At 42.3% G+C, this 22,596-nt stretch overlaps 1 protein-coding gene across 1 annotated transcript in view; it reads right to left on the bottom strand.

Annotated features, from left to right (window-relative positions):
- The window catches only part of NUP210L (nucleoporin 210 like), a 168,165-nt gene that overhangs the window by 81,536 nt on the left and 64,033 nt on the right, over positions 1–22,596 (bottom strand). The window contains exons 17-18 of the mRNA XM_073008364.1: positions 9,765–9,957; positions 313–401 (exon numbers count right to left, since the gene is read on the bottom strand). Coding sequence (XP_072864465.1) covers positions 313–401; positions 9,765–9,957 — 282 coding nt within the window. The remainder of the gene's footprint in view (positions 1–312; positions 402–9,764; positions 9,958–22,596) is intronic.

Raw genomic sequence — 22,596 nt, 5'->3', positions numbered from 1 at the left:
ACTTGGGAGGTTGAGGCAGGAGAATCGCTTGAACCTGGGAGGCAGAGGTTGCAGTGAGCCAAGATGATGTCACTGCACTCCATCCTGGGAGACAGAGCGAGACTTCATCTCAAATAATAATAATAATAATAATAATCAATGTCTAATTCTTCAGCTCTACGGGAGAAGTTTCCAGAACTCTCTCGAGTGCCAAAAATAACAGATTTACAGAGGTATATGGTCTCAGCTTTATGTAAGTTGTATAACTTTTAAAGAAGAGCTTTATATTCCAATTATTTAACTTATATTTCTTATATTATAATCTCCACTCACTTTTGGGCTTTTCTTCTCTGAATAGCCCACAAAATTGACTCCAATAAGTACAGTTCCTTTTATCTGACGTACTTTAAGGATCTGATGACCTGAAAACATGCAGAAAAATACCCTGTGAGAAACAATAACATATAGAATACAAGTGTTTCTAGAAAACCACATTCTGCCACAGTTTTTCCAAATGGTGCTTTATTGCAGAGGAAGAAAAACTCTCAATGGGGAAATACACAAGAAAAAACTGTTTTTTATTTTTATTTTTTTAGATGGAGTGTCGCTGTGTTGCCCAGGCTGAAGTGCAGTGGCGTGATCTCGGCTCACCACAACCTCCCGGATTCAAGCGATTCTCCTGCCTCAGCCTCCCAAGTAGCTGGGACTGCGCACCACCATGCCTGTCTAATTTTTGTATTTTTAGTAGAGATGGGGTTTCACTATGTTGGCTAGGCTGGTCTCGAATTCCTGACCTCGTGACCTGCCCGCCTCGGCCTCCTAAAGTGCTGGGGTTACGGACATGAGCCACCACACCTGGCCTGAAAACTGGGTTTTTGTGCTGACCATGCCAATATATACCCATATGACCCTGAGTAAACACTTTATCTCTTAGTTTCTTTATTAAATGAGGGACTGGGCCAGGCAAAATCTAAAATTCTTTCTAGCTTTGATGGTCTATGAGTCCAAAAATAGGCTGACAGGTGTAACGTTTTGTCCAATTTACAAATGGAAGTGAGAAAGGGATAGTCCTTTGAGATCTTTCATCTTTAATTCTCCTAAACTGTTCTCTACATTTATATGTCAAGTAAGTCACTTAACAAAGTTTTTTTTGTTGTTGTTGTTGTTTTTTGAGACGGAGTCTCGCTCTGTCGCCCAGGCTGGAGTGCAGTGGCCGGATCTCAGCTCACTGCAAGCTCCGCCTCCCGGGTTTACACCATTCTCCTGCCTCAGCCTCCAGAGTAGCTGGGACTACAGGCGCCCGCCACCTCGCCTGGCTAGTTTTTTGTATTTTTTAGTAGAGAAGGGGTTTCACTGTGTTAGCCAGGATGGTCTCAATCTCCTGACCTCGTGATCCGCCCGTCTTGGCCTCCCAAAGTCCTGGGATTACAGGCTTGAGCCACCGGGCCCGGCCAACAAAGTTTTTAAATGGTTATTCTTAATTAGATCAATCCAAACTCCTTAAACTTGTATTTGAAAGCTTCCATATTCTGACTCTGCTTTAATCATTCATTTTCTTTCTCTTTCTTTTCTTTCCTCTTTCTCTCTTTTCTTTTTCCTTTGTGTGTGTGTGTGTGTGTGTGTGTGTGTGTGTGTGTGTGTGACAGGGTCTAACTCTGTCGCCCAGGCTGAAGTGCAGTGGTGCAATCACAGTTTACTGCAACCTCTACCTACCCAGCTCAAGCAGTCCTTCCACCTCAGCCTCCCAAGTAGCTGGGACCACAGGTGCACGTCAACATGCCTGGCTAATGTTTTGTAGAGACGGGGTCTTGCTGTGTTAACCAGGCTGGTCTTGAACTCCTGAGCTCAAGTGATCCTCCTGCCTCAGCCTCCTAAAGTGCTGGGATTACAGGTGTGAGCTATTGCACCTGGCCTTTTTTTCTTTTTTTAATTTAACAAACATGAATCTGCCACTTCACTTAGTCCAGTTTTAATTTTGTCCTCAATATATAATCATGACTAAATCTGTGAGGCAGTTTCTCCTGACGCCACATTCATTCAACAAATATTTATTGAGGGCCTACTACATGCCAGGTGCTATGTTAGGTAATTAGAATACAGAAATTAAGAAGAAAACACAATCCTTGCCTTCAAAGAAACCCATAATTTAGTGAGGGGTGACTGAGTAGTAAACCAATCACTGTAATATAGTGTGATAAGTGCTATTACAGAAGTATGTACAGAGCACATAGAGTATACAAGAGCACAAAGAAGGAATATTTATTTTAGATTGGGAATATAGAGGGACAGAAAACTCCCAGGTTCCCTAGAGGAAGATTTCAACCCAGTGAAGATGCGAGAAAAACATGTTTTAAGAAAATAGAGCATAAGCAATATATGCAAAGGAAAGTAGAATGACAAGCCTTGTTATAGTTAGGGATCTAAAGTTGTTGAGTGTGAGAAAAATATAGGATATGTGTGGATACTAATAAGAGGTGAAACCAAAGAAGTAAACAGGGTCAGTCTGTGAGGCTACAACATACAAATTTTACCCAGAAAGTATGGGGAGTCTCTGAAGACAATATGGTGACAGTATAGTCAGTGGTCAGGACTACGGGCTTTGATGTCAGAGAGTTTATTGCTTCATCTGTTTACCTTTGTAATCTTAGGTCCTAAAACTGAGCCGGTTATAGTAAGAACTAAATAAATGTTTGATAAATCAATAAATTCACAAAATGGGAATGATAATACCAATCTCTCACGGTGGTTAGAAGATTATGTGAAAAAATGTGTAAAGTACTTAGTGCAGTGCCTGGCATGTCATGAGAGCTCAGTAAATAGCAACCAAAAAAGGATGAAGAGAGATATTCAGACTTGTATTGTGAAGAAGAATTATCTTCTGGTGTAGAAGAAAATGGTACAAAGGCTAACTTTTAGATTTCTGGTATGAGCATTTGGGTAGATGTAGAACCATTCAAAGGAATAGGGAACACAAAAATACATATATTATATATATGTATAATATGGTATATTATATATAATATGTACATATTATATATAAAATTGTTGGGAGCAAGCCCCCCAAAGTCTGGCCATAAACTGGCCCCAAGACTGGCCATAAATAAAATCTCTGCGGCAATGTAACATGTCCATAATGACTGTAATGCCCAAACTGGAAGGTTGTGGGTTTACGGGAACAAGGGTGAGGAACACCTGGCCCGCCCAGGGTGGAAGACTGCTTAAAGGCATTCTCAAGGCACAAACAAAAGCATGAGCGATTTCTGTCTTAAGAGCATGTTCCTGCTGCAATTAATTCGGCCCATCCCTTCGTTTCCCTTAAGGGATACTTTTAGTTAATTTAATATCTATAGAAACAATGCTAAAGACTGGTTTGCTGTTAATAAATATGTGGGTAAATCTCTGTTCGGGGTTCTCAGCTCTGAAGGCTGTGAGACCCCTGATTCCTCACACCTCTATGTTTCTGTGTTTGTGTCTTCAATTCCTCTAGTGCCACTGGGTTAGGGTCTCCCCGACCGAGCAGGTCTCGGCATAACATGTCTACATATTTTGTATGCATAAAATATATATTAAATAATATTTTATTATTTTTAAATAGAGGTGGGGGGGTCTCACTACATTGCCCAGGTTGGTCTTGCACTCTTGGGCTTGATTCTCTTGCCTCAGTTTCCCAAAGTGCTGGGATTACAGGCATGAGCCACTGCACCTGGCCTAAACAGTTATATTAATGGTCCACAGTGAATCATGCCTGCTGGTATCCATGCCTTTATGTAGTCCCACCCATCTTGACTCTGGTTTTTGTCAGGTGACTTCCATTAGTGAATGGGACATCAGCAAATGTGACACAAGCAGAAGCTTAATAAGCACTTGGGCATGAGGTCTTGTTGCTCTTTTAGAACCTCATCTATGCCTCGTGCCTCTCTGACTTAGTCTCACTCGCCTTCTTTTTTTTTTTTTTAGACGGAGTCTCGCTCTGTCGCCCAGGCTGGAGGGCAGTGGCCTGATCTTGGCTCACTGCAAGCTCCGCCTCCCGGGTTCATGCCATTCTCCTGCCTCAGCCTCCCGAGTAGCTGGGACTACAGGCGCCCGCCACCTCGCCCGGATAATTTTTTGTATTTTTAGTAGAGACGGGGTTTCACTGTGTTAGCCAGGATGGTCTCGATCTCCTGACCTCGTGATCCGCCCGCCTCGGCCTCCCAGAGTGCTGAGATTACAGGCGTGAGTCACTGCGTCAGGCCTCACTAGCCTTCTTAAGCTCATTCTTGCTATTTCCTCTTCCTGTCACCACTTCAGGTCTCAGCATAAATGTCACTTTCTCAGGGTAGCCTTCCCTGTTCAAGATGAGGTTAGGTCCCCCTAAAGCTCTCAAGTCTTTCTATATTTGCACTTAACACAGTTGTAATGTTTAAAGTCTGGCTTCTCGAGCTATCGTATGCCTTAGACTGTAAGTATATGAGGGCAGAAGCCATGTCTGTCTCATTCATCATTACATCTCCAGTGCCTAGCAGAGGACCTTAAATGTAGCCATTCAATAAATATTTGCTAACAAATAAATAATGTTAGGAAAATAACAGGGAGTCAATACATTTTAAAATTGAGTCAGGCGCTGGGCGCAGTGGCTCATGCCTATAATCCCAGCACTTTGGGAGATCGAGGCAGACAGATCACTTGAGTTCAAGAGTTCGAGACCAGCCTGGCCAACATGGTGAAACCCTGTCTCTACTAAAAATACAAAAAATTAGCCAGGCGAGGTGGTGCAGGCCTGTAAGCCCAGCTACTCAGGAGGCTGAGGCAGGAGAATCACTTGAACCCGGGAGGTGGAGGTTGCAATGAGCCGAGATCGCGCCACTGCACTCCAGCCTGGGAGATAGACCGAGATTCCATCTCAATAAATAAAATAAAATAAAATAAAATAAAATAAAATCAGGTACAATGGCTCATGCCTGTAATTCTAGCACTTTGAGAGGCTGAGGTAGGAGGATCACTTCAGGCCAGGAGTTTGAGACCAACTTGGGCAACATAGTGAGAACCTGTATCTACAAAAAATTAAAAAATCAGTTGGTCCTGGTGGCATGCACCTACAGTCCTAGCTACTAGGGCGGCTGAGGCAGGAGGATCACTTCAGTCCAAGAGTTTGAGGTTATAGTAAGCTACGATCTGCTCCACTGCTCTCCAGCCTGGGAGACAGAATAATATTCTGTCTCTAAAGAAAAAGAAATATATTTTAAAATTAATTTAATTTTATGTTTTTGTAAGAAATGTTGGCCCCTCAGCCCTAGCTTTGTAAACAAGGAAAACTACCTTCATGTTTTCTAAAAAGTACAAGAGTCAAAGATAAAAGGTGATATACGATAAAATCTAAAATAAAATTCTTGCCCATAAGAAAAGACTTAGGGCTGGGTGTGGCGGCTTATGCCTGTAATCCTAGCACTTTGGGAGGCCGAGGCAGGTGGATTGCCTGAGCTCACGAGCCCGAGACCATCTTGGGCAACATGGTGAAACCGGTGTCTACTAAAATACAAAAAATTAGCTGAACATGGTGGCACGTGCCTGTAGTCCCAGCTACTCGGGAGGCTGAGGCACAAGAATTGCTTGAATCCTGGAGGCATAAGTTACAGTAAGCGGAGATAGCACCATTGCATTCCAGCCTGCGCAACACAGTGAGGCTGTATCTCAAAAAAAAAAAAAAAAAAGGAAAGAAAGTGAGTGTAGAAACACTCAGATATGGCCGGGCGCGGTGGCTCAAGCCTGTAATCCCAGCACTTTGGGAGGCCGAGACGGGCGGATCATGAGGTCAGGAGATCGAGACCATCCTGGCTAACACGGTGAAACCCCTTCTCTACTAAAAAATACAAAAAACTAGCCGGGCGAGGTGGTGGGCGCCTGTAGTCCCAGCTACTCTGGAGGCTGAGGCAGGAGAATGGTGTAAACCCGGGAGGCGGAGCTTGCAGTGAGCTGAGATCCGGCCACTGCACTCCAGCCCGGGCGACAGCGCGAGACTCCGTCTCAAAAAAAAAACCACTCAGATATATGATTAAGAAACTCACTCAAAATCGCACAACTACATGGAAACTGAACAACCTGCTCCTGAATGACTACTGGATAAACAACGAAATTGTCAGGGCTCTGAGCCCAAACCAAGCCATCGCATCCCACTCCTGCCTGCCAGAAAACAACCCCACTTTGACTGTAATTTTCCTTTACCTACCCAAATCCTATAAAACGGCCCCACCCTTATCTCCCTTTGCTGACTCTCTTTTCAGACAAAGCCCGCCTGCACCCAGGTGATTAAAAAGTTTTATTGCCGGCTGGGTGCGGTGGCTCAAGCCTGTAATCCCAGCACTTTGGGAGGCCAAGACGGGCGGATCACGAGGTCAGGAGATCGAGACCATCCTGGCTAATACGGTGAAACCCCGTCTCTACTAAAAAATACAAAAAACTAGCCGGGCGAGGTGGCGGGCGCCTGTAGTCCCAGCTACTCGGAGGCTGAGGCAGGAGAATGGCGTAAACCCGGGAGACAGAGCTTGCAGTGAGCTGAGATCTGGCTACTGCACTCCAGCCTGGGCGACAGAGCAAGACTCCATCTCAAAAAAAAAAAAAAAAAAAAAAATTTATTGCTCACACAAAGCCTATTTGGTAGTCTCTTCACACGGACGCGCATGACAGAAATGAAGGCAGAAAGAAAGATGTTCTCTGAAACCAGTGAGAACAAAGCACAGCGTACCAGAATCTCTGGGACACATTTAAAGCAGTGTGTAGAGGTAAATTTGTAGCACTAAATGCCCACAAGAGAAATCAGGAAAGATCTAAAATCGACACTCTAACATCACAATTGAAAGAACTAGAGGCCGGGCACGGTGGCTCACACCTGTAATCCCAGCACTTTGGGAGGCCAAGGCGGGCGGATCACAAGGTCAGGAGATCAAGACTATCCTGTCTAACACGGTGAAATCCTGTCTCTACTAAAAATACAAAAAATTAGCCAGGCGTGGTGGCGGGCACCTGTAGTTCCAGCTACTCGGGAGGCTGAGGCAGGAGAATGGCGTGAACCCGGGAGGCGGAGCTTGCAGTGAGCCCAGATTGCACCACTGCCCTCCAGCCTGGGCGACAGAGCGAGATTCTGTATAAAAAAAAAAAAAAGAAAGAAAGAAAGAAAAAAAGAACTAGAGAAGCAAGAGCAAACAAACTCAAAAGATAGCAGAAGGCAAGAAATAACTAAGATCAGAGCAGAACTGAAGAAGACAGAGACACAAAAAAACCCTTCAAAAAAATCAATGAATCCAGGAGCTGGTTTTTTGAAAAGATCAACAAAATTGATAGACCACTAGCAAGACTAATAAAGAATAAAAGACAGAAGAATCAAATAGACGTAGTAAAAAATGATAAAGGGGATATGACCACTAATCCCACAGAAATACAAACTATCATCAGAGAATACTATAAACACCTCTATGCAAATAAACTAGAAAATCTAGAAGAAATGGATAAATTCCTGGACACATACACCCTCCCAAGACTAAACCAGGAAGAAGCTGAATTGCTGAATAGACCAATAACAGGCTCTGAAATTGAGGCAATAATTAATAGCCTACCAACCAAAAAAAGTTCAGGACCAGACGAATTCACAGCCGAATTCTACTAGAGGTACAAAGAGGAGCTGGTACCATTCCTTCCAAAATTTTCCAATCAATAGAAAAAGAGGGAATCCTCTCTAACTCATTTTATGAGGCCAGCATCATCCTGATACCAAAGCCTGGCAGAGACACACACCAAAAAGAGAATTTTAGACCAATATCCCTGATGAACACCGATGGAAAAACCCTCAATAAAATCCTCGCAAACCGAATCCAGCAGCACATCAAAAAACTTATCCACCAACATCAAGTTGGCTTCATCCCTGGGATGCAAGGCTGATTCAACATACGCAAATCAATCAACGTAATCCATCACATAAACAGAACCAAAGATAAAAACCACGTGATTATCTCAATAGATGCAGAAAAGGCCTTCGACAAAATTCAACAAACCTTCATGCTAAAAGCTGTCAATAAACTAGGTACTGATGGAACGTATCTCAAAATAATAAGAGCTATTTATGACAAACCCACAGCCAATATCATACTGAAATGGGCAAAAACTGGAAGCATTCCCTTTGAAAACTGGCACAAGACAGGGATGTCCTCTTTCACCACTCCTATTTAACATAGTGTTGGAAGTTCTGGCCAGGGCAATCAGGCAGGAGAAAAATAAAGGGTGTTCAATTAGGAAAAGAGGAAGGCAAATTGTCCCTGTTTGCAGATGACATGATCATGTATTTAGAAAACCCCATCGTCTCAGCCCAAAATCTCCTTAAGCTGATAAGCAACTTCAGCAAAGTCTCAGCATACAAAATCAATGTGCAAAAATCACAAGCATTCTTATACACCAATAACAGACAAGCAGAGAGCCAAATCATGCGTGAACTCCCATTCACAACTGTTACAAAGACAATAAAATACCTAGGAATCCAACTTACAAGGGATGTGAAGGACCTCTTCAAGGAGAACTACAAACCACTGCTCAATGAAATAAAAGAGGATACAAACAAATGGAAGAACATTTCATGCTCATGGATAGGAAGAATCAATATTGTGAAAATGGCCATACTGCCCAAGATAATTTATAGATTCAATGCCATGCCCATCAAGCCACCAATGACTTTCTTCACAGAATTGGAAAAGTTCATATAGAACCAAAAAAGAGCCCACATGGCCAAGACAATCCTAAGCCAAAAGAACAAGGCTGGAGGCATCACACTACCTGACTTCAAACTATACTACAAGCCTACAGTAACCAAAACAGAGCTATATCTCTGTTGTTTGGTACTTGTACCAAAACAGAGATATAGACCAATGGAACAGAACAGAGGTCTCAGAAATAACACCACACATTTACAACCATCTGATCTTTGAAAAACCTGACAAAAACAAGAAATGGGGAAAGGATTCCCTATTTAATAAATGGTGCTGGGAAAATTGGCTAGCCATATGCAGAAAGCTGAAACTGGGCTGGACGCGGTGGCTCACACCTGTAATCCCAGCACTTTGGGAGGCTGAGGCGGGTGGATCATGAGGTCCGGAGATCAAGACCATCCTGGCTAACATGGTGAAACCCCATGTCTACTAAAAAAAAAAAAAAAAAAATTAGCCCAGTGCAGTGGCGGGCGCCTGTAGTCCCAGCTACTCAGGAGGCTGAGGCAGGAGAATGGCATGAACCCTGGAAGTGGAGCTTGCAGTGAGCCGAGAGCGTGCCACTGCACTCCAGCCTGGGCGACTGAGCAAGGCTCCGCCTAAAAAAAAAAAAAAAGAAAAAAGAAAATGTGGCACATATACTCCATGGAATACTATGCAACCATGAAAAGGATGAGTTCGTGTCCTTTGTAGGGACATGGATGAAGCTGGAAACCATCATTCTGAGCAAACTATCACAAGGACAGAAAACCAAACACTGCATGTTCTCACTCATAGGTGGGAACTGAACAATGAGAACACTTGGACACAGGGCGGGGAATATCACACACCAGAGCCTGTCATGGGGTGAGGGGATGGGGAAGGATAGCATTAGGAGAAATACCTAATGTAAATGATGAGTTAATGGGTGCAGCAAACCAACATGGCACATGTATACATATGTAACAAACCTGCACATTGTGCACATATACCCTAGAACTTAAAGTCAAAAAAAAAAAAAAAAAAAAAAAAAAAAGAAACACTCAGGTATACGAAAAGACTTGTATATTTTCACAATACCATGTAACCGGGTCTGCCCACTGCCATCATCTTTTGCTACCATTTCCACTGATTTATAATCTTCGAAATAGGCTAGTGTTTCATTGGAGGATTTCCATTCTAGCATTAGTGAACTGAAATTATCAAACTTTCTCCTATGTTGATCAAACACTGCTAGTTCCAGGACTGTGTCCCTCAGTCTTGACACAGGAATCTGCATTAAAATAAAAAGTAATAAAACAAAAATTTAAAAATCAATAGCCTAAGAGCTAGTAAGATATCTCTAAAGCTAGGGATTGAGTTTTCTCTCAATATTTTTACCTTAACAATTTGCAAACTTTTGCTATTGAAAGAACAATATAATAATTACCTATACACACACACTTCACCTGGATTCACCAGTTCTTAACATTTAGTTACATTTGCCTTTTCTCTCTCTCCCTCTCCTTCCTCACCTTCCATATATGGATGTTATTTTGTTTTGTTGATGTAGGCATCATTGCACTTCACCCCTAAGTATTTCAGCTTGTATCCTAAGAATACGAGAACATTCTGCTATGTAAGAAACAGGTATCACACATAATAATATTAACACTAATTCAATGTCAGCAAATATATAGTCAATATTTTCATTTCCCAAAACATCGCCCCAAAATGTTTTTAAATGTTTTTTAGTTTAGATCTAGAAGTTAATTAAGGTGTATGTATGCATTGTATTTGTTTACCTCTTTAGTATATTTTAATCTAGAAAAGACACATTTGCCCTTTTTTGTTATTGTGTTTCATGGTATTGAATTTTTTGTAAAGTCCAGGCTAGTTTTTGTTTTGTTTTTTTGAGACAGGGTCTCTGTCTGTGGCATGGGCTGCAGCACAGCAGTGTGACCATGGCTCATTACAGCCTCAACCTCCCAGGCTCAAGTCATCCTCCCAATTCAGTCGCCTGAGTAGCTAGGACTACGGGTGTATGCCACCACACCTGGATAATTTTTTTAATTTTATTAAATTTAATTTCAATTTATTTTTTATTTTTTTTTATTTCCATAGGTTTTTGGGGAACAGGTGGTATTTGGTTACAAGAGTAAGTTCTTTAGTGATGATTTGTGAGATTCTGGTGCCCCCATCACCCAAGAAGTATACAGTGGACCCGACTTGTAGTCTTTTATTTCTTACCCCCTCCACCTTTTCCCCTGAGTCCCAAAGTCTATTGTGCCATTCTTTTACCTTTGCATCCTCATAGTTTAGCTCCCACTTATAAGTAAGAGCATACGATGTTTGGTTTTCCATTCCTGAGCTACTTCACTTAGAATAATAGTCTCCAATCCCATCCAGGTTGCTGCAAATGCCATCAATTCCTTCCTTTTTTTTTTTTTTGAGATGGAGTCTTGCTCTGTCACCCAGGCTGGAGTGCAGTAGCACAGACTTGGCTCACTGCAACCTCTGCCTCCTGGGTTCAAGCAATTCTCCTGCCTCAGTCTCCCAAGTAGCTGGGATTACAGGTGTGTGCCACTATGCCCGTCTAATTTTTTTGTATTTTTAGTGGAGACGGGATTTCACTGTGTTAGCCAGGATGGTCTTGATCTCCTGACCTCGTGATCCGCCTGCCTCGGCCTCCCAAAGTGCTGGGATTACAGGCATAAGCCACCACACCCGGCCCTAATTCATTCTTTTTTATGGCTGAGTAGTACTCCATCGTGCGTGTGTGCGTGTGTGTGTATCACAATTTCTTTATCCACTTGTTGATTGATGGGCATCTCAATTGGTTCCACATCTTTGCAATTGCAAATTGTGCTGCTATAAACATGTGTGTGCAAGTATCTTTTTTGTATAATGACTTCTTTTCCTCTGGGTAGATACCCAGTAGTGGGATTGCTGGATCAAATGGTAGTTTTACTTTTAGTTCTTTAAGGAATCTCCACACTGTTTTCCATAGTGGTCATACTAGTTTACATTCTCACCAGCAGTGGAGAAGTGTTCCCTGTTCACCGTATCTACACCAACATCTATTATTTTTTGATTTTTTAATTATGGCTATTCTTTTTTTTTTTGAGATGGAGTCCCGCTCTGTTGCCCAGGCTGGAGTGCGGTGGTGAGATCTTGTCTCACTGCAAGCTCCGCCTGTCGGGTTCACACCATTCTTCTGCTTCTGCCTCCCGAGTAGCTGGGACTACATGCGCCTGCCGCCATGCCTGGCTGATTTTTTGTATTTTTAGTAGAGACGGGGTTTCACTGTGTTAGCCAGCATGGTCTTGATCTCCTGACCTTGTGATCTGCCCGCCTCGGCCTCCCAAAGTGCTGGGATTACAAGCGTGAGCCACTGCGCCCAGCAATTATGGCCATTCTTGCAAATAAAAGCATAAAGTGGGGAAATGACGCCCTATTTAACAAATGGTACTGGGATAATTGGCAAGCCACATGTAGGAGAATGAAACTGGGTCCTCATCCCTCACCTTATACAAAAATCAATGCAAGATGGATCAAGGACTTAAATCTAAGACTTGAAACTATAAAAATTCTAGAAGACAACACTGGAAAAACCCTTCTAGATACTGGCTAACGTAAGGATTTCATGACCAAGAACCCAAAAGCAAATGCAATTAAAACAAAGATAAATAGCTGGAACTTAATTAAAGAGCTTTTGCACAGCAAAAGGAACAGTCAGCAGAGTAAACAGACAACCCACAGAGTGGGAGAAAATCTTCACGATCTATACATCTGACAAAGGACTAATATCCAGAATCTACAATGAACTTCAACAAATTAGCAAGAAAAAACCAAACAATCTCATCAAAAAGTGGGCTAAGGACATGAAGAGACAATTCTCAAAAGAAGATATACAAATGGACAACAAACATGAAAAAATGTTCAGCATCACTAATGATCAGGGAAATGCAAATCAAAACCACAATGCGATATCACCTTACTGCTGCAAGAATTTTTTTTATTTTTTGTGGAGATGGGGTCTCACTGTGTTGCCAGGGCTGGTCTTGAACTCCTAGGCTCAAGCAATCCTCCCACCTCGACCTCCCAAAGTGTGAAACCCGCATCTCTACAAAAAATAAAAGATTAGTCACGTATGATGGTGTGCACCTGTAGTTGCAGCTACTCAAGAAACTGAGGTGGAAGGATCGCTTGAGCCCAAGTTCAATGTTACAGTGAGCTATGATTACACCACTGCCCTCTACCCTAGGTGACAGAGTGAGACCATCTCAGATAAATAAATAAGGGCCAGGCATGGTGGTTCACATCTGTAATCCCAGGACTTTGGGATGCCAAGGCAGGTGGATCACTTGAGGTCAGGAGTTCAAGACCAGCCTGGCTAACATGGCGAAACCCTGTCTCTAGTAAAAATACAAAAATTAGCCGGGCATGGTTAATTACAGGAATGGTGTGTGCCTGTAATCTCAGCTACTCAGGAGGCTGAGGCACGAGAATCGCTTGAACCTGGGATGTGGAGGTTGCAGTTAGCCAAGAATGCACCACTGCACTCTAGCCTGGGCGACAGAGTGAGACTCTGTCTCAATGAATAAAAATAAATAAATAAATAAATAAATAAATTCAATGTTACACTGGAGCAGGCTCATAGGTAAGCTGATTGTTAGCATCTCTTTACAACTCTGAATAGTGATATCATATTGGTAATCTGAAATCGGCCATGATGGGAATATTAACACCATAGAATTTGGCACATGTTACAAATTGGGTCCCCCTTAGTATTTTGGTTTTTTTTTTTTTTTTTTGAGAGTCTGTTAAAAATTTACTTGCACATAATATCAGGTTGCACCATTATTAGTGATGTCAAATTTGATTATCTGCTGAAGGTGGTGACTGCCACTGGAGATCTCTCCAGTATAAAGGTATGGTTTCTCCTGTGCGGGTGATAATTTGAAGTCTTGAGACTATCCCATTTCCCAACAAGCTTTCACCTACTAGTCTTAATATCCATTGATGATCTTCGCCAGGATCAATTATTACAAGGAGGATTACAAAACCATAAATTTCTAATTCTATGATTCATTTTATATAAGCTGGTATTTTCCTGGAAAAGAGCATCCTTTTTTCTCTTCCATCCTCCTTCTCTTCCTTCCTTCCTCAATTCATTTCTCTTCTCTTTCTCCCTCCTTCTGTCTCTCTTCCTTCATTTTCCTCTTATAATCTTGAGCATCACTATGGGATCATGATTTTTTTTTTTTTTTTTTTTTTTTTTTTTGAGACGGAGATCTCACTCTGTCACCCAGGCTGGAGTGCAGTGGTACGATCTCGGCTCACTGCAACCTCCGCCTCCCCAGTCCAAGCGATTCTCCTGCCTCAGCCTCCCGAGTAGCTGGGACTACAGGCGCCCACCACTACGCCTGGCTAATTTTTTGAGTATTTTTAGTAGAGGCGAGGTTTCACTATGTTGGCCAGGCTGGTTTCGAACTCCTGACCTTGTGATCCACCCGCTTCGGCTTCCCAAAGTGCTGGGATTACAGTAGTGAGCCATCGCACCCGGCTGGGATCATTAATTTTAAGTTGATATTTCTGTCATTATTTTTTAAAAGATATTTAAGGGGTACAAATGCAGATTTCTTACATGCATGTATGACATAGTGGTGAAGCCTGGGCTTTTACTGTAGTAAACATTGTACTCAATAGGTAATTTTTCAACCCTCTGCCATTATTTTTTGGATGCTCAAATTATCTACAATTGGGACAGCAGGGGTCCCTTCAAGTCAGCTTCTTTTTGAGAAGTCACCATTACTCTTTGAGTGCTTCTTTGCTTTCTAACACAAGTTGTTTCAGAATCATTGTGTACTTTCCCTACTGAGCTGGAATCAACTAGTTCTCCAAAATGCTCTGATTCCTTTAAATGGGGACCAGTATTTAGAAACCAAGATGTTTGTACATCACTATTGGGGTGTAGGCCCTTTCAGTGAACAGAGCTTGTAAATAAAATTTGTTTAAAAAAAGTATCATAAGTTGTACAGCAATTTTAAAACACGTCTGTAAACTCTCATTATATGTGAGACATACACATACATATGTATACACACACATATACACATTCTTTGACAAGATGACTCAATGACTCAGCATCATAAATATTCTGCTTATTCCAAGTTAATAAATAAATTTAACATAATCTCAATAAAAATACCAGAAACACAAATAAATATTTACCAATAATTAGCTGTCCATGAAGCTAATCAAGCAGAGACTTTTAGTAGCCACAGAGGTCAAAGAGTACAGATGTTACAGAACTAGTTCAGAAAAGTCACTAAATAAATGTTCTCAGCAAAAACAAAAAAACACAAGCAACCACAAAAGCAGGGGAGGGGAAGAAGCTTATTTCAGAGTTGCTACATTACATTATACAAAATGTTGAGTTTTTAACAAAAGATTATTAGAAATGTAAAGAAATAAGTATGACCATACATGAGAATAAAAGCAGTTTCCATAGAAACTGTCCTTGAGAATGCCCAGACTTTGAGCTTACAAGACAAATACTTCTTTTTTCTTTTCTTTTCTTTTCTTTTTTCTTTTTTGAGATGGAGTCTCACTTCATTGCCCAGGCTGGAGTGCAGTGATGCAATCGTAGCTCACCACATCCTGTGCCTCCTGGACTCAAACAATCCTCCTGCCTCAGCCTCCCAAGTAGCTGGGACTACAGGCATGCACCACCATGCATGGCTAATTTTTGTATTTTTGTAGAGACAGGGTTTTGCCATGTCACTCAGGCTGATCTTGAACTCCCGAACTTAAAGGATCTGTCCACCCTGGCCTCCCAAAGTGCTGGAATTACAGGTATGAGCCACCATGCCTGGGCCAGACAAAGACTTCTTTTTTATTTTTTGAGACAGAGTCTCACTCTGTCACCAGGCTGGAGTGCAGTGGCAAGATCTTGGCTCACTGCAACCTCCATCTCCCGGGTTCAAGCGATTCTCCTGTCTCAGCCTCCCAAGTAGCTGGGACTACAGGCATGCGCCACCATGCCTGGCTAATTTTTGTATTCTTAGTAGAGACGGGGTTTCATCAGATTGGCCAGGATAGTCTTGAACTCCTGACCTCATGATCCACTCACCTCAGCTTCCCAAAGTGCTGGGATTACAGGCGTGAGCCACTGAGCCCAGCCAAAGACTTCTAATTAACTTTACTGTCCAAAGAACTAAAGGCATTCATGTTTGAATAACTAAAGGAAAATACAAAAGTGGTATCACATTACATAGAGAATACCAATAAAGAGAGAGAAGTTATAACAAAAAAGAACCAAAAAGAAATTCTGAAGTTGAAAAGTACAATAATTGAAACGAAAAATTAACTAGAGGAATTCAACAGCAGATTTGAACAGGCTGAAGAAAGAATTGGAGAACTTCAAGATAGGTTAACTGAGATTATCCAGTCTGATGAATAAAAAGAAAAAAGAATGAAAAAAAAGAACAAACATCAGAGACCTGTGGAACACCATCACATGTATCAGTATATGCTAGAAGGAGAGGAGATAGAAGAATAGAGGAAGAAAGAATATTTGAAGAAATAATGGCCAAAACTTACCAAATTGATGAAAAACATTAATCTAAACATTCAAGAAGCTCAAACAACATCAAGCAGAATAAATTCAAAAAGATTTACATCTAAACACATCATAATCCGTCTGTCCAGAGTCAAAGATAGAATCATAAAAACAGAAAGGGAAGGGATTCACCCCTCATTAAGGGATCTTCCATGGGATCAATAGCTGATCTTCCATTAGAAACCATGAGGACCAGAAGGCAATGAGATGACACATTCAAAATGAAAGAAAAAGGGCCAGGTGTGGTGGCTCACGCTTGTAACCCTAGCACTTTCGGGGGCTGAGGCAGGTGGATTTGCCTGAGCTCAGGGGTTCAAGACCAGCCTGGGCAGCATAATGAAACCCCATCTCTACTAAAGATTTTTTCGGTTGCTGTTATTTATTTATTATTTATTTTTGAGATGGTCTCGCTCTGTCACCTAGGCTAGAGTGCAGTGTTGCCATCTCTGCTCACTGCAACCTCTGCCTCCTGGGTTCCATTGATTCTCCTCAGACTCTCCTCCCAAGCAGTTGGGACTACAGGTGCATGCCACCATGTTTGGGATATTTTTTGGTATTTTTAGTAGAGACAGGGTTTCACCATATTGGTCAGGCTGGTCTCAAATTCCTGACCTCAAGTGACCCGCCTGCCTCAGCCTCCCAAAGTGCTGGGATTACAGGTATGAGCCACTGTGCCCAGCCACTTCTTTCTCCTTTTTCTTTTTTTTTTTTTTTTTTTGAGATGGAGTCTTGCTTTGTCGCCGAGGCTGGAGTGCAATGGCACAATCTTGGCTCACTGCAACCTCCGCCTCCCAGGTTCAAACGATTCTCCTGCCTCAGCCTGCCTAGTAATTGGGATTACAGGCATGCACCACCATGCCTGGCTCCTTTTTGTATTTTTAGTAGAGATAGGGTTTCGCCATGTTGGCCAGGCTGGTCTCAAACTCCTGATCTCAGCCCCTTGACTGCCCCATTCTACAAGCCACAGTAACTACAGTCCTAAGACAGAGGGACCCCTTGAGTGGGGACCCTGCCTAGAGTGGCGCCCAGGCATTTAAAATTAGCTGAGTGTAATAGCGCGCACCTGTGGTCCCAGATCCTTGAGAAGCTGAGGTGGGAGGATCACTTGAGCCCAGGAAGTGAGGCTGCAGTGAGCCATAATCATGCCATTGCACTCAGCCTGGGCAACAGAGTGACACCCTGTCTCAAAAAACAAAAAACAAAACAAAACATTGGACACCAAATCTCAGTGGAATTTACTGTTTGGTAAACACATTGATGTCTTCCACCTGATATGTTTTCACCACATCCTAACTCCATGGAGAGGGCATGGAAGCTCCGTGTCTGGGACTCTCTGAAGATCTTTCTCAAAGGATACAAAAGGATTTGTATCCTTTATAATGAAACTGTGAGTCATTCTAACAAACTACCAAACTTGGTCAGAAGTGTGGATGGCCTGTGAGTCCCTCAATTTGCAGCTATCATCCAAAGTGAGGGCAGTCTTGTTGGGAACTGCGCCCTGAAAACTGTGGAGTCTGAGCTAACTGTATATTGGTGTCAGAATTGCATTGTGGTATTGCCAAGGGTCAATCTATTAAAAAGATATAACGATTGTAAATGCGTATGTACCTAATAACAGAGCCTCAAAATACAGGAAGCAAAACCTGACAGAATTGAGGAAGAAACAGACAATTCAATAATATTTGGAGAGAGCTTGTAGATAGTTGAATAGGTGGAGATTCCCAGAGGATGGCATGCTGAGGGAGGGCATGGAAGCTCAACACCCCATTCCTATACCTCACCCTATGTATCCCTTCATCTGTGTCCTTTACAATATCCTTTATATATAAACTGATAAACATAAGTAAATATTTCCCTGAGTTCTATGAGTCACTCTGTGTCCGTAATTGGTTCCTTCCGGTGGGTTCTTGGTCTCACTGACTTCAAGAATGAAGCCGCTGACCCTTGCAGTGAGTGTTACAGTTCTTAAAGATGGTGTGTCTGGAGTTTGTTCTTTCAGGTGATCAGATGTGTCTGGAATTTCTTCCTTCTGATGGGTTCATGGTCTCGCTGACTTCAGGAGTGAAGCTGCAGACCTTCGTCCTGAAGCTCTTAAAGGTGGCGCATCTGGAGTTGTTCATTCCTCCTGGTGGATTCGTGGTCTCGCTGGCTTCAGGAGTGAAGCTGCAGACCTTCGCAGTGAGTGTTAACAGCTCCTAAAGGTGGTGAGTCTGGAGTTGTTCGTTCCTCCTGGTGGGTTGGTGGTCTCCCTGGCTTCAGGAACGAAGCTGCAGACCTTTGTGGTGAGTGTTACAGCTCATAAAGGTAGTGCAGACCCAAAGAGTGAGCAGCAGCAAGATTTATTGTGAAGAGGAAAAGAACAAAGATTACACAGCCTGGAAAGGGGGGGAGGGGCAGCTTTTATTCCCTTATTTGGCCCCGCCCATGTCCTGCTGATTAGTCCATTTTACAGAGCGCTGATTGGTCCGTTTTTACAACGTGCTGATTGGTGCGTTTACAAACCTTTAGACACAGAGCACTGATTGGTGCGTTTACAAACTTTTAGCTAGACACAGAGCCCTGATTGGTGTGTTTACAATCCTTTAGCTAGACAGAAAAGTTCTCCAAGTCCCCACCCGACCCAAAAGCCCAGCCAGCTTCACCTCTCATCTTCAGCAAATTAATTGAACCCAAAGAGGAAGTCAGGGAAACCCCAACTTGAGGCCAGTTGGTCAGAAGTTCTGGAGACCTGGATTCGCAACTTGTGTCTTAGGTGGGGGCAGCCTTGGTGACTGAGCCCTCAACCTGTGAGATTTGACAGTAGCTCCAGGTAGTGTCAGAATTGAATTGGAGGACACCCAGCTGGTGTCTGCTGCTTGATATGTGGGGAAAACCGCATATATTTGGTTGCAGGAGTCTTCTTTTTTCTTCTTCCCTCTCTCATATTTTTCATGAAACAGAAATCTTCTGTGTTAATGATTGTGGTGGTGTGAGAACAGAGGAAAAACACAGTTTGAGAGTTTTTTGCAAACAATTGGTGTGAATAAGGTGGGACTTGATAGAATGGCACTGTGGCACAGAAACATGTGGTTTGGGACAAGAAAGGATGAAAGGATGGGGGATGAGGAACCTTTAATTCCTGGGTGGCTACCTTGTTATCCATGGTATGAAACTGCAGCTGTGCTGTGTTCAGTTACTAAGGGTAAAAGTTAACCAGTGCAATTTAGAGATGGTGGTAGACTCAACAGGGTGATAAACGCTGTTGTTTTTTCTTTCCTTTTTCTTTTTTTTTTTTTGAGACAGGGTCTCACCCTGTCACCCAGACTGGAGTGCAGTGGCGCAGTCTTGGCTTACTGGAGCTTCTACTTCCCAGGCTCAAGCAATCTTCCCACTTCAGCCTCCCCAGTAGCTGGGACTACAGGAGCACGTTACTATGCTTGGCTAATTTTTAATTTTTTTTTTTGTTTTTTGAGACAGTCTTGCTTTGTTGCCCAAACTGGAGTGCAGTGGTGTGATCTCGGTTCACTGCAACCTCCGTCTCCTGGGTTCAAGCGATTCTCATACCTCGGCCCCTGAGTAGCTGGACTCACAGGCATGCGCCACCATACCTAGTTTTTGTATTTTTAGGTTTCACCACATTGGCCAGGCTGGTCTTGAACTTCTGACCTCAAGTGATCCCCCCATGTCAGTCTCCCAAAGTGCTGGGATTATAGGCATGAGCCACCACGCCCAGCCTTAAATTTTTTTGTAGAGACAAGGTCTCATTATATTGCCCAGGCTGGTTGAGACCCTGCTTTATTTATTTATTTTTTTTAATTTTGTCTATTTATTTATTTATTTATTTATTTATTTATTTATTTTGAGACCAGGTTATGAGACTGGCTAAGTTTTGTATTTTTGGTAGAGATGGGTTTTGCCATGTTTCCCAGGCTGGTCTCCAACTCCTGGGCTCAAGTGATCCACTTGCCTCGGCCTTCCAAAGTCCTGGGATTACAGGCATAAGCCACTGCATCCATCCGGGACCCACATTTCTTTAAAAAAAAAAAAGGAGGGGGGGAATTTAAATTTAAAAGTATGTTCCCTAACCACAATGGAGTGAAATCAGACATCAGTAACAGGAAATCTGGAATATTCACAAACGTGTGGAAATTAAACAAAAATACTCCTAAATAACCAATAAGTTACCAGCCACAGCGGCCAGGCTGGTCTTGAACTCCTGACCTCAGATGATCCACCCACTTCGACCTCCCAAAGTGCTGGGATTACAGGCATGAGCCACAGCGCCTGGACTAAAAATAAAATTAAAGGCCAGGTGCAGTGGCTCATGCCTGTAATCCTAGCACTTTGGGAGGCTGAGGCAGGTAGATCATGAGGTCAGGAGATTGAGACCTCGATGGCTAACATGGTGAAACCCTGTCTCTACTAAAAATAAAAAAAAAAATTAGCTGGACTTGGTGGCGGGTGCCTGTAGTCCCAGCTACTTGGGAGGCTGAGGCAGAAGAACGGTGTGAACCCAGGAGGCGGAGCTTGCAGTGAGCCGAGATCGTGCCACTGCACTCCAGCCTGGGCGACAGAGCAAGACTCCGTCTCAAAATAAATAAATAGATTAATTAATTAATTAAAGAAAAATTCCAATTATGATAGCATCAAAAAAGCAAAATATTTAGGAATAAATCTAATGAGTGTAAAACTTGTATACTCTAAACAGGAAACATTGTTGAAAGAAATTAAAGATACGAATAAACAGAAAGGCATCCATGTTCATAAATCAAAAGACAACATTATCAAAATGGCAATACTCCCCAAACTGATCTACAGAGTCAATGCAATCCCTATCAAAATCTCTGCTGGCTTCTTTGCAAAAATTGACAAGCTGACCCTAAAAATTTATGTGGAAATGCAAGGGACCCAGAAGAGCCAAAACAATCTTGAAAAAGAACAAAGTTGCAAAATTCATACCTCCCAACCTCAAAACTTACTACAAAGCTACAGTGATCAAGACAGTGTGGTACTGGCATAAAGATGTATAGATCAATAGAATAGATTTCAGAGTCCAGAAATAAACTGTCATGTTTATGGTTAATAGATTTGCAACAAGAGTGCCAAGACAACTCAAGGGATAAGAAATAATCGTTTTCACAAATGGTGCTGGGTCAAGTGGATACCAACATGTAAAAAAAATGAAGTGAAGCTGGGCACACTGGCTCATGCCTGTAATCCCAGCACTTTGGGAGGCCAAGGCGGGTAGATCATTTGAGATCAGGAATTCGAGACCAGCCTGGCCAACATGGTGAAACCCCGTCTCTACTAAAAATAAAATATTAGCCAGGCGTGGTGGCGGGCACTTGTAATTCTAGCTACTGGGGAGGCTGAGGCATGAGAATAACTTGAACCCAGGAGGCGGAGATCACAGTGAACTGAGATCACATCACTGCACTCCAGACTGGGCAATACAGCAAGACTCAATCTCAAAAAAAAAAAAAAAAAAGAAAAAGAAAAACAAAACCAAAACACAAAAATGAAGTTATATCCCTACCTCACACCATAAAAATGAACTCGAAGTGGATCAGAGAGCTAAATGTAAGAGTTAAAACTATAAAACTCATAGAATAAATCAAAGGCATAAATCTTCATGCTCTCGGATTAGGCAATGGTTTCTTAGATATAACACCAAAAGTACAAACAACAACTATAGTAACAAAATTGATAAATTGGAATTCATCAAAGTTAAAAATTTTTGTGCTTCAGAAGATGTCATCAGAAAAGTGAGGCCAAGCATGGTGGCTCATGCCTGTAATCCCAGCACTTTGGGAGGCCAAGGCTGGAGGATCACTTGAGGCCAGGAGCTTGAGACCAGCCTGGGCAATATAGTGAGACCTTGTCTCTACAGAAAAAAAAAAATTAGCTGGGTGTGGTGGCATGTGACTGTAGTCCCAGCCACTTAGGAGGCTGAGGTGAGAGGATAGAGAGCTTGAGCCCAGGAGTTGGAGGTTACAGTGACCTATGGTCATGTCACTGCACTGCAGCTTGAGTGACAAAGTGAGACCCTGTGTCTTTAAAAAAAAAAGTAAAAGATAACCCATGTGATGAGAGAACATTTTTGCAAATCATATATCTGAAAAGAGACTTGTATGTAGAATATAAGAAATGAAGAACTCTTACAACTCAATAAAAAGAAATATAATTCAATTAAAAATTGACAAAGGATCTGAATATACATTTGTCAAAAGAATATATACAAATGGCCAATAAGCACATAAAAAGATACACAACATAGGCTGGGCATGGTGGCTCACACCTGTAATCCCAGCACTTTGGGAGGCCAAG

Source organism: Chlorocebus sabaeus, chromosome 20 (genome assembly GCF_047675955.1).
Source record: "Chlorocebus sabaeus isolate Y175 chromosome 20, mChlSab1.0.hap1, whole genome shotgun sequence".
Taxonomy (NCBI): Eukaryota; Metazoa; Chordata; class Mammalia; order Primates; family Cercopithecidae; genus Chlorocebus; species Chlorocebus sabaeus.
This window is presented reverse-complemented; position numbering and strand designations above follow the sequence as displayed.